Source organism: Vigna angularis, chromosome 2, assembly GCF_016808095.1.
Source record: "Vigna angularis cultivar LongXiaoDou No.4 chromosome 2, ASM1680809v1, whole genome shotgun sequence".
Classification (NCBI taxonomy): Eukaryota; Viridiplantae; Streptophyta; class Magnoliopsida; order Fabales; family Fabaceae; genus Vigna; species Vigna angularis.
This window is the reverse complement of record NC_068971.1, coordinates 2,573,759-2,590,682: the sequence shown is the minus strand read 5'-3', so window position 1 is coordinate 2,590,682 and position 16,924 is coordinate 2,573,759. Positions and strand designations below refer to the sequence as shown.

Here is a 16,924-nt window from a genome sequence, read left to right as displayed (position 1 = left end):
AGGTATAAAAATAACTGAATTGAGCCTTTAATGTTGAAATATACCAATAGTATAAATAGGAATTTCTAAACACTCAGATCATTATCTTAAAACTGTTTATCTCTCTAGAACCACTATTTCCTAATTTTCCTCTCCTTTCTCTTTAGATTTCTTCACCCATAGTTCATATGTTCAGCAATCAGGGAGCACCTGAGTGATCCTGGCATCACAAGCTTCTTATTCCCCCAATCAATTTCGTGTTTAGAACAGGTAAGTGTCGTTCCTTAAATTCTCATGAATTTCTGGGATTTCTGGTACATGCAAGAAAGCTTTGTTGTTTGCATGTGTTTAACAGTATTTTATTCCCCTTTCTAACTTCATTTTGGTGCTAGGGTTGATGTCCTTTCATAAATCGGTGGTCTATAGGTGTTCTTAGAATTTCCTTGAAGAGTAAGCAAATTCTTGAAGGTTGTGGAAGCTGTCTGGTTCGGTTAGAGGTAAGGGAAGCTAGTTAATTTAATTGGTTTATGTGTTATGGAAATGTACTATTGTATAATGTTGTTTGGAAGTTTGCTTGGGTATGTAATTGAGTGAATGTGTGAATTGTATAGTGGTATGAGATAATATAACCCGTGACCTTGTTGAACTATTCTGTTTTGAGTTGTTGGTGTTGTTCTTAAGTGTGTTTAAGGAAGTGGAGTAGCAAAAATGGGGAATTGGGGTTAGGAGTTCAATTGGTCACTGGGGAAAGCTTAGATGAGTTATTTAGGACTTGTTAGAATCCATAAGTCAACCAAATTGTGCCAAAAACCAGTAGAATTGAATTTGAGTCCTTAGGTTGATGATTATGCAGTTTTGGATCGTGAATGTGGTAGTAGACTCTTTAGAAAGTGTTTATAAAGGTTTAGACATCCTTGGAATAATGTAAGTTGGTATATGATTCAAGTATGAGGAATTAGAAGTTGGGAAAAATATTCAGTTTTGGTAAAGTTAGGAGTTTTTCATAATTCTGCAGATATTTCTGCAGAATGTGGAATATGCGTTGTTGACCGCTTGGTCATGCGTTGATTGGCCGTTCGGCCATATTCAGGTGCTCGGTCATTAACTGGGTTCAGTCTCCTTAGAGTCTTACCAGTCCATGACCGTTCGATATTAGGTGTGGGTGATATTCCTTTTGGGTTCGATCTTAACTAAGTTATGCTTCTGTAGAGTTTTCAGTTAACGACCAGACGATCTTGCACTAGTACTCGGTCTGGTATTGTTGTTCGGCCTTTAATGGGCCTTACCTGTTACTAACCATTCAGTCATGCTTTAGTGTTCGGTCCTAAGAGAGTATTCTGTCTAAGTCTAGAGTGCTCGACTTTAGGTGGGTACTTTGTCTTGGAAGTGCTTGGACTTGTATTAGTGTTGGGTTTTTCCCTGGTGATTTGGTCCTTAATAGTGTTCGGTCATTTCTTCAGCCTTACCTAGTATGGACCGTTCGGTCCTGTTCAGTGGATACTGAAAGACCGCTCGATTTTACACTAAGTGTTCGGTCTAAGTTCTTAGTATTCGGTCCAAGCTCTAAGTGTTCGGTTGTTATAGTGTTTGACCCTTAAATTGTATTTGGCTCATGTTTGAGCCTTACTCTTCAAATTGACCATTCGGTCATATTTATGGGTGGTAGTCGTTACCGTTCGGTTCTGTTATGGGTAGTGAGAAACTGTTCGGTTTCCACTATTCACAGGGTGTGTGGTCTTGTTTATATATGTTGATGTTTTCTGTTCGGCCTATATTTATATTTATTCCAATGTGTTATTTTAATTAATTGTTCCAATGGCTTTGCTGGCTTATGTATGCATTATCATAATGGTGTAAAAATGAAAGTATGGTATGATAATTGTAATATGAATGTGGAAGAGAATTCCAAGGAGGAATGTCTCGTGAATGATTGTGGAATTTTAAAGTATGAATATGGATATGCTAAGCTGGCGTTCATCCTAATATTTTGTGATTACTCATTCTCAAGTAGAGAGGAGTAACTCATGTGTGAGAATGGCAGGAGGTCCTACCACCTCAAGGTGCATAGGTAGGTATTATGAGATTAACCTTGGATAGTAGCTTGATTGGTGTCAGCTATTACACTACCACAAGTGCAAGGACGACGGTAACTACATATTCATACAATCCGGATAGTCATGTCAAGTGGTCGGTCATTACATGGATGTTATGTTCGGTCTTTGTCTGTAATGTATGGTCGGTTATTGTATGATTGAAATGATTGGTTGACACATGCTTATGTATTTGTTTAATTTGCATGATTAGTGTAATCAATTAAATTACTCTCGCTGACCCTTGTTTTTCTTTGGTCTGTCCTCGCGTGTTTGTTTCTCTTTTGCGATGATCACCTGAATGGTGTGAGTTTAGGGATACATTCTTTTTAGTTGGAACAGCTAAAGGGAAAAAGTGAAGCTGATAGTATAGGTAATTATCTTGTCCTTCAGGTGAAATTTTATTCACTCAATCTATAGTTCTTGTTGTATCATTATCTATGTAATGTTTCATTTTAGTAGTATTAAATTACTAAATTGGGATGTTACATTATATTGTATATTTTTTAAAATAATATTAAAAGCTAAATTGGGATGTTACATTATATTATATATTTTTTAAAATAATATTAAAAGCTAAGTAGTTATTTTTAAAAAAATTAAAGATGCATGGAAATATTTAATATTATCGTCTAATCACAAGCTACTCCTTACATATCTTGCATTGGAAACTAAATTTTTCCTGTGAAGTTAAAATATGATATTTGAACACCTAAATGAAAATAGGATAACAAAAAGAAGGTACCCATTGTTTGGTTGATGAGGAGAATGAAAAAAAAAAGGAAAGTAAAAAAATGTGACAAAAAATTATATTACATAGTATTGGAAAAAAATATAATTATATTCTCTTTTTTGTTTATTTCTCCGTCCCTTTTTTCATCTAAAATAAAGAATGGTCAATTACTTGAAGAAATCAATTTTCATGTACCAAATAAAAAATGCACTGTAAAAAAATATTTTTATAAACAAAATTTAAAATAATTATACTGAAACTTGAGATTTTAAAATACTGCAATTTGTGAATAATAAAATTTAGGAAATATCTATGCTATAATTAATATAACAAAATATTGAAGATAATTATTCCACGTCAATGATAATTATGTCCCAACTTATAATTGAAAACAAAAGGAAGAATTTAAAAAACCTATGTTTTTATATGCTTCCAATGCATTCTATAGTGGACCCAATGTCCCTCCCCTTTCCTTTTCGCCTACAATATCACTCTCACTTTCATCACCATGTATAAATGAAACTTAACAAATTTGTATGATAATTTCTAATTCATAATTCAAATGATAATATAAATAAATTCCACTGTTACAGATACTTCATATATATATATATATATATATATATATATATAAGAGAATAAAATATGGTTAAGAAGTATTATTTCATGACCTATCAATTATGAAACATGGGATCATGAGGTTATTATGAGGGTCTTGGATGAAGTATAAGGAACGAAAAGGAAAATAATAGTTTACATCCTCCATAGTATGATCATGGACTGCACATTAAAAAAATATTACATAAAGTTGAATGTTATCTATCTACTTACCTCATGCTCATATCAGTAACTACAAATGAAACAAACAAATACCAAGCTTGCAATACATAAATCTGTATGCACAAAGTTATCGGATAAGCTATATTATCATCCATAAATAATATTAAGCTTTGTGTATACAATCTGTAATTTTGACAATAATGGAGTGAATAATTCCAAAAGTTTGTTCTCCGCTAAATTGACACAGAATGCTACTAGATGTCCTGCACACTGGAAATATGGGGAGCGGTCTACGAAAACAGAATAGAACAATGACTGCATGAAAGAAATGTTGGATCTATCAGAGGAGAAGATTAACCGTAGAGATATAACACTAATGAGATAAAAATCCAATCATATAAGAGATTGACATTACTCTTTATCTAAAACCTTAAGACAATGAATCTTTCATCTTTATATAGTGTTCTACTTTATCATTTTTAAATGTGGAACTTGGACTCCCTGGATTCCCATCAAGAAATAGCAACTCTAGTTCCCATTTGAATTTCGCATCTCAGCATCAAACAGTTTTTGCATAAGCATTAAAAACTAGAGCAATAGCATGGATAAAAAACTGGATAATTTTCTATAATCTGATCAAGAACAAGACGATATTATAAAGTTAACCATTCTCTTCATGAGTAAAAAACAAAGGTTGGGAGAATCAATTTACACGAGAAAGTTACTAATGGTCAATGTTTCAAGAGAAGCTTCAAAACAGTTACATTACACCGGTGAGCCGTCGAGCAGAAAAGCAGTTAAAATTTAGGATGCACAGTTTCAATGCCCTAAAGGATCTCCAATTGGTAAGGTAAGAAAATGTCTTCAAAAAAATGTTTCCCGCACATCAACAGCTGCAATCCCTTTTTAAACATCCAAACCCGTTTGTAGAAGTTAATAATCTTTCCTTCAGCATTGTACATCAATTCCACGTCCCAGTCACGCTGTCCCCCACTTCCTCTTGCATTATCTTTCATCTTGAATTCCATTCACAAAAATCTGTCTATGGAGCTGAACCAGTATCCAGAGTCATGCATGCTGTTCATTACAGCAGGTAAGACATTTTACTGATGAAGAAAATCAGCCCGTTTTGAGCAATAACATTATGAATGGTCAGAGAGAATGTCATTGCAAAGAACACACGTCAAGAAAGTCATTGTAAATGTTGATGTACAACTGACACCATGTCATAAGACTCAAACTTAGTAGATAGAAGCATCAAACCTCGGCTCATAGAAACAAACTTGATTGTTGTATGACTGGAGAGCACACCCACCAATCCATGACCAGATCTTTTTATCCACATCATATAGAAGGCCTTTCCCTTGGTTCCAAGACGTGAAGCAGATTAGATTATCCTGCCCAAAGCATTCAAATCGCTCCGCTGATAATCTCAATAAAGCACGAAAATACTTCGGGGGCATCCTACTGATCTCCACCCACGTAAATTTGGTATGATCCAATTCCCAAATTCTCATACTCTGAAGAGTACTATAAAGGCCAATCCTTCCAACAAGAAAAAGACGTTTTTGGGTACCAGCAACCAAATAACCATCCAACAAAGATCGAGGAAACTTAGCCGGAATATGTTCCCAGTGACCTGTGTCTAATCTATACATCATCAGACCCAGCGGTGAAAGGGTTTCTAAGTACAATCTGGAGTCACAATAGGCCATTTTTGAAGAGCAGAGATTAACTGCTGGCATAATCTGATGAATTGTCCAACTGTCGATCTTTGAGTCATAAACTTCAGTTGGCAATGACTTGTCACCGTAAATATCGCTGGTGGCTATCACTTTAAATGACCGATCCACCCGATCAACAACCAATATCAGTTGCCTTTGTTGATGGTAATGCATACTAGGCAATGCCCTCCAAGTTTGAGTTAGAGGGTTACACACCAGGGTCTTGAACATTAGTCCATCATGCCCAGAAAAGCAAACAAGACCACCAGAAGAGCCAACTAACCAGAATGCCCATGGTGGCAAGAAAGTGAACGGTATTCTATACCAAGATTTCAGTGGTAAGCTGAAAACAGAACACTGCGGGATCTGCGTGTTCTTCCAAAATGTAAGGAGACACGGCCCGTGTGATGGCACACTGGAATGGAATTTGAGAAAACTACTATCTTGAAGCAGAGAATTCCACCGTTTACAAACCAATCGGAGGCGGAAAATTAAAAACGGAGGCACCCTAGCTAAGATCTCATGCAACAAGTCCTCGGGCAACATTGCCCATATATTATCCTCCATTTGAACATCAGCATGCACTACCTTACCAAATGTGGCAAGAGTTTCCTCATCCAAACCCCTTGGCTTGGTCTTAACAACCTTCTGCCGCGAAGGGCTCGTGTTCCTGGACCCTCCCCGCCCCATTGGACTAGTATTCCTGGACCCACCACTCCTTGGAGGGGAAGCTTGCTTGCAGCACCTCCCATCTCCACCAAAACCTCCATTTTCTACTGATTGAGCAACACAAACTCCAGACCCTGATTTAGAAGAATGCCCAGCACAATCCATGTCCTCTATCTATATAATTCCTCCAAACCCCCAAATCAAGCAAAATTTCAGATTCAAGCATCTATTCCACACCCCCGCACCAACCAAAGAACAGACACATAATTTTTTCAATCACCGATGCTCCAGAGCTAACTTTTCGGATACCCTAGATCAAGATCCAAAATGGTAAAGATCTCAAAACCCCAGATGATCATGTAAATAGCGTAAAAAAATTGTTTTTTTAAGCAGCAAGCTATGCTGAGGGTGAAGAGCGAGAATTACCTCCGATTTTGGAACCAAGCAGTCCCATTGATGAGAGAAAAAGTTGATAGAGGTTGAAAGATTGAGATTGTGAGAAGAACATGGAAGAATGAACTTTGGTCCTGTAAGAGTCTCTCTCTCTTTGGTTGGATTTGATTTACTTTGTCACTATTTGACAAAGGGAACACAAAATTCAATAATCATAATTACTGTTTGGTTACTTATCCCACTTCGTTCTGTGTTCAGGTGCGGACGCATCTACAATACCAACCCCTAACTTTCAGCCGCGTCACCAGATCTATATATCCATGATCAATCGCTCACCGTTGAAGTTAAATTACTCTTTTTTTAATTATTGTAAGGTTCAATCCCTTAATAAAAAGTTTAGTTTTGGTTCTACCGTTAATGCTATTAATACACATCATAATTTTTAAGAAAAAAAATTGTAATTACTTTAACAATTCTTTTAAAAACCAAAATTATTTCCCAGGAGTGTAATTTGGTGAAAAAAATGGTTCCTAATTATAATTTAATTAGTGATTAGGAGGAAACTTTTACCAATTTCCAAATTTCTGTATGTATGTATGAAATTTCTCTAAATGTAAGAATGATTGTAATCATCAACTAACTAGTGATTAGGAGCAATCAATTGAGTTTATTATTATTATAATAATAATAATTCTATTTTTATCGAAGCATGTGGTTGTTCATCGACGGATGATAATGGTGGAAAATTGTGATCAAACGGAGCATAACGGTGCTGTTTGGTGGGCCCACTGTTTGTGGGTGAATTTGATAATCCACTTTCTAACCTGTGGTTTCTCACTGCTGAATTTGACATCGATTTGTTTAATTAGAAAATAAAAACAATTTGAAAATGTCTAAACTTTTACAATTTTTGAACAATTCACCAGACTTTTGCATATAATTAATCAAAATAATTTTTCATGATGTCTTTGAGATGAAAATTTCAAATCTATGCTTTTGAAATCGAAACCTCTTTTTTTCCGAACTTGACCTTTTAGGTAGGTCTGCTGTCACAAATGCATCATTAAGGAAGATTCAGAATACTAAACAGAAATAGAGGGAAAATGGAACATTGTTTGAACGTCAAGACTGGAGAAATTTTATGGGCCCAAAGAGGTAGAAAAATAAAGAGTTTTGAATTTTGATAAGTAATAAATTATTATTCAATTTGGATATTTACATTTTATATTAATCAACTTTATTTAAATTATAATAATATGATTTTGTTCTATTTTTTTTTATGTTTTATTTTAATTAACTTTATATTTTGTGTTTTTTATTCTTTTATTTGGGTGAAACCAAAATTGCCTATGAATTTACCATAATGGTTCGTGTTAGGTGCTGTTTCAAAATTTACTTTGCTTTGTGTGAAGTTCCCAGCTTCCATGTCTCAGAAAACAAGCCATACAAACAAATAAATTGCATTCCACAGTCAAAAATAAAGAATTATACATATTTTTAATTTCAATACACTTCTCTTATTTTAATTTTAAAATGTTTTGATTATAGAGTGGAATTAATTATTTATTATGTCACATGTGTCTTGAATATTTGTTTCTATATTGTTCGTTTTAGATGTTAATTCGATCAAACTGAAAAATTATGTAGAAAGTACTTTGATATAATTTTAGGTTAACGATAATCTAATTACAATATTAATAATTATACTTTTTTTCTAAATAAATTGGTGTTAATGATAATTTTTGAGTATTTGAACCATTCAGTGCATTGATAATAGTTAATCATCCAGTTACTTATGGGTCCATCGATAATTAATTATCCAGTTAAATAATTGATCTAAAAATATTTTATCTTTCTATAATTTGAAATTTAATAATTCACAAACCTTATCAATTGATTTATACATGTTGTTTCCAGTGTTTTGTTTTGATGTGAACCTATTCCTATGATTAATAAAAACAAAGATGATTTTAGGTCATCCTTATCCCAACTTTTTCATTTTTTAGAGTTTTTCAATGGTTAATTTATTATTAAAGATTATCATGTGTTCTATGCAGATAAAATATAATACCAGTTTTGTCCAAAATCAGTTAATCTCCATTTGACCGTAAATTTAATAGATTGTATTATAATCAATAAATAAAAAACGGTATTTTTTATTTAAATAATTTATTTTCCATTATTTAAATGTACTTTTTCTTATTAATATTTTTCATCAACGCTCTACATTTATTCATTAAATTTAAAACGCAGTTTCTGGAAAATTGAAATCAATGAATTTGAGTAATTTTCCTTTACAAGATGAAATAAATTGTGTACAAAATAAAGGTCTGGTTGGTGTAACATAAACAAAAACTGTAGTTTTAAGTTAATAATTCGTTTTAGGTGGAAATTTTTAATGAAGGCCTTTTATATCATCACTGAGTTTCAACTACATTCTTGAAAATTATAATGATCCTTCAAAATATTTATATGTCTTTGATGCTCTTGATTGAGTTCTCATCCAATATTAGACTAATTTTCTCTTATACAATCACATCATTTTTATTTCATATGATAAATATTTTTGAAATGTTGGGTAGGTTTAATATACACACATATCCATATATCTCCGCACTGAAAAGATATTGTCCGTTTTGAGCTAAGTCATTACGAATTTGTTTTTAGTATCATTTCAGAAGGTCTCTTATTAAGGGATGTATCTTATCTGTATTTCATATTTTATAACTTTGTTTGTACCAACACATTTGACCAATTTTTTCTCATACAATCACATCATTTTTATTTCATATGATAAATATTTTTGAAATCTTGGATAAAATTAAATTTCCTTTAGTCTATATATATTTAAAATTTTTATTAGTATTGTTAAATTACGATAAATTTTTATTATATAAAATTTTGTGTAAAGTTTGAAATATAAATTAAAATATAAATACTTTCTATTATAATATATATATATATATATAAAGTAAAATCAAGATAATTTTTGTGTCTATTTTATTTTCTTCCTCTTTACATGTGTTTTAATGTTTTCAACAAGTGTTTATGATTGTGAATGATGTAAGAACTTTTGTTGGATAGTGTGGTAATTGCGACAACAATAACACACGACAAAGAAAAGGTGTTGTGAAATGGGTCATACCATAAACCGATTTTGGTAGGTTGTTGGCAGTATAATATTAATATGTGATGATGCTGGTGGGAACATATAATTGCATTGTGGGCCAAAACCTTCAAATCAAATCTCTTTAATTAGGTTAAAATTATATATATTAGGGTTATAATCTTATGAATTAGGGCATCAAAATAATTAGATAAGGTTCATATATTCTTATCTCATAGAGTTAGTGTGATATTTTTTAAGTTAAAGGAATCGTAATATACTTCATTCTATATACAAATGTTATCTATCTTTATTTATATGTTAATATGTATAAAAATATTTTGTTCGTAGCTTTTTTAAAACATATTTGTTAATACACACCCATTTTATATACTCACAAATTGTAACTAAAAATAATTAAAAAATATAATTGAGTTTAGATTGCTAAGGTGCTTTTTTATATAATCTAGATGAGTGTAGATTGCTAAAGTTCATTAAATCCATATTTTTAAATATGCTGGAAATTAAAACCATGATTAAGGTTAATGTTAGGTATGTGTAACAGTTTAACGTATTGCATCTAAAAAAAAGTAGTTACACTTATTAAATATATATGTACAATTTTAACAACTAATTTATTTAAGAAAATATAATTATTTTATTGTCGTTATTATTTTCCTCAGTGTCTTATTATTTTTTTTTGTTAAACTACGGCCCAAAGGTAGAATTAAGATATTATATATGTTTAAAGACGTAGCAACAAATTAAAAATTAACATCCAATAGTTAAAAAGTGAGAGAGTATTTTGAATCATGTGAAAAAAATATATATTTAACTGACTTATTTGACCAGAAAATAAATCAAATGGACAAATATTTTATGTTTCAAATTTTAAAAATTTCAATATATATATATATATATATATATATATTTTAAATTTTAATAACATATCTTATACATATGACATTTTGTTATAATTGTAAATAGTGTTTGAGTAAAAAATAAATGTGTAGTAAATAGAGAAACATATGAACATGTATATATTATAGATAAATATACTTCTGTTGAAATACTCCATCCTATAAATCATATTATTAGACACGATACACAAATCTTGATGGATGTATTTGATTAACAGAGATATATAATTTAATTACTTAAATATATAATATAAAAGTGTTACAAATACTAACTCGAACGTTATATATTTTAATTGGTAACATCTGAAATATTATCATTAAAAATACTACTAGATAAAAAGTTAATACTAAAATAATTATAATTAATTTAAAATATAAATATTTTTTGTACGATATTAATGTGCATCACCTGAAAATCAATATTAATGTCCTAACAATCAATTTTTTTTATTCTTAGTTAGAATGATTGAAATAAAACCGTTACTGATAAAATTGGAAGATTAATTTCCTCTATCTTGAAATAAAGATTTGAAACTTAAAGATTAAAAATAACAAAGTTGATATATAATAAAGTAATTTAATAATAAAAAGAACATAACTATTACCAAAAAAACAAACCAAAATTAACAATGAATGTTTCCATCAATAGATAACAGAATCAATAATAACCAACCCATCTAATTTTGGCATCATTGCCCCAATTCTTTGTCTTGTCTCTTCCTATTTTCATCATTTTTTATTTTTTTTCATTCAAATTATGTCAATTAAGGTGTTCTAAAAGAAAGGAGAAAAGATCCTGTGTGTACTCTTAATGCACCCCTCCTCACTCCTAAACTGACACGTGTACTGACAAGTGAGCATCACTGTCACACTCACGACCCCTTCTTAAACATCACCATCATCACCACCAATACCCACACACTCACATCACACGTGCCTTCTCTTCTTCCTTTTCCAAATTGATTCCAAACTTGGGAACACAGATAATTATTAACTGATGGGGGCGGTCACGTCGTCGATGGCGGCGAAGTTCGCGTTCTTCCCCCCTAATCCGCCGTCCTACGGTGTCGGGGTGGATGCCGTGACGGGGAAGCTGAAGATGACGGGGGTGGCCACCAGGGAAAACGTCGACGTTTTGAAGCTCTGCACCAGACGAGGGAACACCATCGTTGCCATCTACATTGCAAACCCTTCCGCCTCCTCCACTCTGCTATATTCCCACGGCAACGCCGCCGATCTGGGTCGGATGTACGAGTTGTTCTCCGAGTTGAGTCACCACCTCCGAGTCAACCTCTTATGGTAACTACTCCCTGCACATACATTACATCATGTTACCATTGTTGTTGTTGTTGTTGTTACTTCTAATGTCATGTCACGTTGTTTATTCACAGTACCAATTTTTCATTTTTTTTTCTTGTAGTTATGACTATTCTGGTTACGGTCAGTCTTCTGGTAAGGTAAGGGATTTTTCTCTGCTTAATAGTTTTTTTATTTATTTTACATGATACTGGATCTGCTTTTCAAATCTTCTTTATGAGAAATATTGAGTTTTTTTTTTAATTTCTGACAGAGAAGTTCTTAAAAGTTTTTCTATTTTTTTTTTCAAACAGACTCTAGATCATATGGGTTTGTTGAGCTCTGTATGATGCCTCTTGAAATAGTAACCGTGTGATTTAGCTATAATGTTGTTAATCACTTGAACTGAGATGCATCGCGTCAGTCTGTACATGTTTTTAAAAAATTTTAAGAGTTTACCTTATGTGATAGTTTTTTCTTTTTTAAATCCTAGAAAAATTGGAATGCTGTTAAGAACGATAGAATTAAAGAATTACGAATAGAACTTTTAATCATAGAATAACATATTCACTTAAGTAAAGTCGAAAGAAGTAGATGATTTATGTTGAACGGCTATAGATCAAGAAATTTAATTTAATTACAAGTAAATAGTCTATATCCACCAATCATTTAAAGAGTCCTTTTTTATGTTGTCATTTAATCAGTATAATAAATGTATTGACTTTTACAACAATCAACTTAAAAGCTATGCCAGTAATCAGTTACCTTAAAATTTACACGAACAAAGTCATTCAAGTCATTTTGAGCGAAGGTTTCTATATTTGCTTATTTCTTTTTATATCATTCTATTATTGTTCAATGTTTTATGAGTTAGAATGTCACGAGGTAGCTTAATATTTTGCTGGAATGGGAGTGAGTTGAAGAATATTCTTTTGACAGCCTAGTGAGCAGAACACGTATGCAGATATAGAAGCTGCATATAAATGCCTGGTAGAAATGTATGGGGCGAAAGAGGAAGATATTATTCTGTATGGCCAATCTGTCGGTAGTGGACCAACCACAGATTTGGCTACTCGTTTACCAAACCTTAGGGCTGTCATTCTACACAGTCCCATCCTATCTGGTCTCCGAGTCATGTATCCTGTGAAGCGGACATATTGGTTTGACATTTATAAGGTTTTATCTGTACCTATCATTGCTAAATAAATTGGTTAGTTACGTAGTTCAATTTGAGCCTTACGCACATATAGATTTCCATTGCTGCAATTTAATGATGTTTTTCTATTTTTTGTGCAGAACATTGATAAAATTCCTTTGGTCAGATGTCCAGTTCTGGTAATTCATGTGAGTCTGCTCAGTTCAAACTAGTATGTTATAGTATTAAATAGAATCTGTCATTGTACTTAACGGAATGGGAATAATAATTTGAAGTAATCATGGAATGGACCTTGATGGTTTTGGATCTCGCATAGTTTATGAAATATACTCATTTGTAATCTGAGTTGATGGTCCTCTTCCATTTTCTTGCTTTTCAAATACATACCCTCACGGCTTCATCATCATCATCATCAATAATAGATTGACTGAAACTTATTCAGCTGTATTGATCTGTTAACTTTGTTTAGAGCCATTCTAAGTTTCCCTCAGTTCCTTAAAAATTCTTGACCGTTGTCATTGTGGATGTCCGTCTAAGCTTTCTATTTAGATTTTTAAACATCATTTATGTGTTTGTCAACCATGCCAAAGTACTTCGATAGGACACTGGAACTAAAAGTCTATCATACTGCTGCTGAAGTCACTGTGCTGACGAAAGTTTCTTACCCTCTACTTCCTCTCTTCCCTTGTTTCATTTCACTAGTTGGACAGATCGCTCCTCCCTTGCCAGTTATGAAGGTTGCCACAATACACTCCCAAACCAACCCCCTAATTGCCTCCGCATACATGTCTCTGGTTGTTCTTATTGATATAATAGACCTTAGTGATATGTGGATTCTGACTACCAAATTTGTCGTGCTTGCGATGATATGTTTCTATAATTCTTTATATACCGTTGACCACAGTCCACTAACTTCCGAATTGTCTAATGCGATGAGAAATTGTAAGGCTTTCCAGATCACTCTTTCTTTTATTAACCGACTTAGCTGTTATCTAAAATGAAGTTTCATATCTTTATGAGTATTCTGGAGTGATCTGTCAACATTTGGTAATTTGAATAACTTAAAACAAGGTTTTGAATTTTTCATGTGGGAACTATTATTCTGAAAATATCCATGGCTTAGATTTTGTAACCTGATAGATTATAGGTATTCCATGCTACATTAGTGATATCATTCTACACGGCCTTTTCATGTATTCGAGTTTTTACATTCATTTCAACTTTTTTATCAATTTTAAAACAGCTCAATTCAAATTCTGTTAGGACGTGCTTTTTTTGTTGTGTGACCTTAAGTTAGAGAGAAAGCATATCAACGTGGTTTATATGCATACATAGTGTACAACTAGGATATCAAATGGAGATATGCCTTATTTAAATGAACACTTAGCTGACCAGTTAAATCTGATGTTGGGGAACATAGTGTGCTAGACTTTTTTAATTGGTCAACTGTTCTGTCAGTAGCCAAATGTAATCAACCTATCACTTTCAACTTTCGAGCCATTTTATATATAATAAGATGGTTTTTCTTTTGTGTTGACATATGTATCGTTTAGGGAACAGCTGATAATGTAGTTGATTGCTCCCACGGGAAGCAACTTTGGGAACATTGCATACAAAAGTACGAACCCCTGTGGATTAAAGGAGGAAGTCATTGTGACCTGGAGCTTTACCCTGAATATATAAAGCACCTCAGGAAATTTATTGTGGTTATTGAGAGGCCACCGTATAAAAAAACTGGATCTGAACCGGTTCCTGATCAACTGGACAGACCTAGGAGTAGCACAGATTTTAGAGAGAAACCTAGACTCAGTATGGATCTAAGGGAGACTTTGAGACGAAGTTTTGACTTCAAAGAAAAGCCAAGGATAAGCACAGATCATAAAGAAAAGTCAAGAGCTGACAAGAAAGATAAATCAAGAAAGAGTATAGACCGCTCTGAGAAAGCATGTAACGGAGCAGAAATTCCTGAGAGAGCAAGAAATAGCATTGACCGGTCAGTTACAAATCACGTTTGATGTTCTCATGTCAGTTCTGCTAATGTTATGCCTTACATTTTTTCTATCTTTTGCTGCAGTTTTGGTGAAATGGTGAGATCGGTTGGTTTGTGCCATATTGATTGTTTTAGGCCCAAGGCAACTCATGCATAAAGATGACTCCATGACAAAAGCTTACACGTTGAGGCTGTATTCTTAATGATTATTTGATTGGTTGATGGGTGGTATGGGTGTTAGGAAAAAGTTCAGTTATTGTCCGGTTTAATTTCTGAAGTAATAGATGAAAAAGTAATTTAACATAGTAGATCATGTTTCGCTAAATCCTAGTTTGGTTAATAATGTGACCTGATTTTAGCATGCTAACGTTAACCAGGGTAGTGAGTTCAATTTGTCAGGGTAACCACATAAACAGGCACTTTACAGTTCTGCATTGTTAGATTTACTTCTGTATTGCTACAGTAACATGTTTCCTACACGAAAACAGACTGGATCCAACTTCTCTGCATTACTGTTCTTTCTTTTTGTTTCAACTGAATGTTGATGATTAGCTCTAGACCACGTGATTATCTTTCCCCGTTTCCTATAAAATTTATGCTCTTGATTTCACCGGTTTCATTAGATGTATATGACATGAAAACCTTAACTTGAGGGGAAAGCCATGTCTTTATTGGCATAACATAACAACAACTGGGGAACTCAGCATTGTTGCCAGCATCTCCTCCAACTTCCTTTGGTGGAACGGGCAATGATGAAGCTTTTTTTATTGAATTCTCTGGCTGTATCTGAATTTTTTATTGCGTCATAAATTGTAGCGGTTCTTGGTTTTATTGGTAGTCCTTCGAATCAACCATAGCCAAGAAGAGCATCTTTTTGTTGCAGTTTGACTCTTCATATAGGGTTCTCCTCATAAGGTTCTCCTGTTAAATATAATGAAAATTATATATGGGATTAATCTCCCTGTGTTGAACGCACATAGGGTTTTCTATTTATAATTGAAAAAATATGGACTAAGCCCAAAATACAAATAATAAATAATAACAAACTAACTGAAAGATAAAAGATATAATATTTCTAACACTCCTTCTCAAGCTGGAGCATACAAATTGTATGAACTAAGCTTGAAGTAACTGAACTTGGTTTTGAACTAGATGATTTGTCTTCAAGAGTGTGAGGCAAACAGAGATGGATTATCACATGTCAATGAACAAACAACAGCTTGTGAAACTTCAACTTCAAAAGTGGATGAAAGAAAGCAGTGGAGAAGGAGGCAATAAACACTTCAACTTCAAAAGTGGATTAAGGAGAGCAGCGGAGAAGGAGGCAATAAACACTTCAACTTCAAAAGTGGATTAAGGAGAGCAGCGGAGAAGGAGGCAATAAACACTTCAACTTCAAAAGTGGATTAAGGAGAGCAGCGGAGAAGGAGGCAATAAACGCAGCAGATTTGTGCGGCAAATACAATAAGAAAGGAAGAACAAGGCAAGAACAGCAACACAGAGGCGAAACCCTCTACGGTAGAGCTGGAGGATGACGAAAGCGGAAAAGATAGGACTAGACGCTGGTGCATCAACGGCGGAAACGAAGCACAAAAAAATGCAGAAAGAAGAAGGAGGTCTGAAGATGCGGAAGCATGCGGCGAGAAGAAGACAGACATCGATGGCAGCAATGGCTGCTCTGGAAGGTCTGAACAGAGAGAGGGAGGTTCGGTGAGACGACTGGCATCGGCGCGGTTTGATACCGATGCCGAGAAGGCGACGCGTGATGAACACGCGTCCGAGATTTACCGGAGAGTGGAGGCGCGTGACAGCGCATGTAGACGAGACAAAGACAGCGACCGTCAGGGTTAGGTCGCGCTTGAGGAGACGGCCCAGATCTGTTGTTCACCCGTCGAAACTGTGACGATGGCCGACGGCGTATGGTCGGTAGCAGCAAAGAGTGGCGATCGATTGAGCGGCGACTGGTTCAGAGGAGGCAGTGGTTCCCAGGAGACTTCTCTCTTTGATTCTGGGTGCTGAGATTTAAGAAGAAGAGAAAATGAATCTTATGAAATTTTTAGGGGCTGCCGGCGGCCATGACAGCCGGCC

General features: G+C 33.8%; 2 protein-coding genes across 4 annotated transcripts; one reads left to right on the top strand and one right to left on the bottom strand.

The window, feature by feature from the left end:
* Positions 1 to 3,599: 3,599 nt before the first annotated feature.
* Positions 3,600 to 6,583, bottom strand: LOC108329730 (F-box/kelch-repeat protein At5g15710). 3 transcript variants are annotated; one of them, XM_017564081.2, is made up of 3 exons: positions 6,402 to 6,583; positions 4,846 to 6,285; positions 3,600 to 3,897 (listed from the first exon to the last, which is right to left on the bottom strand). In XM_017564081.2, exons 2-3 carry the CDS (start codon positions 6,138 to 6,140, stop codon positions 3,873 to 3,875), a joined length of 1,320 nt encoding a protein of 439 aa, XP_017419570.2. In that variant the 5' UTR covers positions 6,141 to 6,285; positions 6,402 to 6,583; the 3' UTR covers positions 3,600 to 3,872. The 3 variants fall into 3 exon arrangements, with proteins under 3 accessions (XP_017419570.2, XP_052729327.1, XP_052729328.1); XM_052873367.1 differs by having other exon boundaries at positions 4,846 to 6,583; XM_052873368.1 differs by lacking the exon at positions 3,600 to 3,897 and having other exon boundaries at positions 4,204 to 6,582.
* A 4,727-nt stretch (positions 6,584 to 11,310) lies between these two features.
* LOC108327063 (uncharacterized) lies at positions 11,311 to 15,346 on the top strand. Its single transcript, XM_017560756.2, has 6 exons — positions 11,311 to 11,693; positions 11,815 to 11,851; positions 12,630 to 12,866; positions 12,987 to 13,034; positions 14,400 to 14,839; positions 14,921 to 15,346. The coding sequence occupies exons 1-6, from the start codon at positions 11,392 to 11,394 to the stop codon at positions 14,991 to 14,993; spliced, it is 1,137 nt and encodes a 378-aa protein (XP_017416245.1). The 5' UTR covers positions 11,311 to 11,391; the 3' UTR covers positions 14,994 to 15,346.
* Positions 15,347 to 16,924: the final 1,578 nt, after the last annotated feature.

What these genes read in the sequence shown, in the direction of transcription:
- LOC108329730 (XM_052873367.1), bottom strand. Translation starts at nt 6,140, where the DNA reads ATGGATTGTGCTGGGCATTCTTCTAAATCAGGGTCTGGAGTTTGTGTT. An exon ending in GTTTGTTTCTATGAGCCGAG is followed by an intron (nt 3,898 to 4,845) that starts GTTTGATGCTTC and finishes TCTTTCATGCAG; the next exon opens with TCATTGTTCTATTCTGTTTT.
- LOC108327063 (XM_017560756.2), top strand. Translation starts at nt 11,392, where the DNA reads ATGGGGGCGGTCACGTCGTCGATGGCGGCGAAGTTCGCGTTCTTCCCC. An exon ending in ATTGGTTTGACATTTATAAG is followed by an intron (nt 12,867 to 12,986) that starts GTTTTATCTGTA and finishes TTTTTTGTGCAG; the next exon opens with AACATTGATAAAATTCCTTT. An exon ending in GTCCAGTTCTGGTAATTCAT is followed by an intron (nt 13,035 to 14,399) that starts GTGAGTCTGCTC and finishes TGTATCGTTTAG; the next exon opens with GGAACAGCTGATAATGTAGT.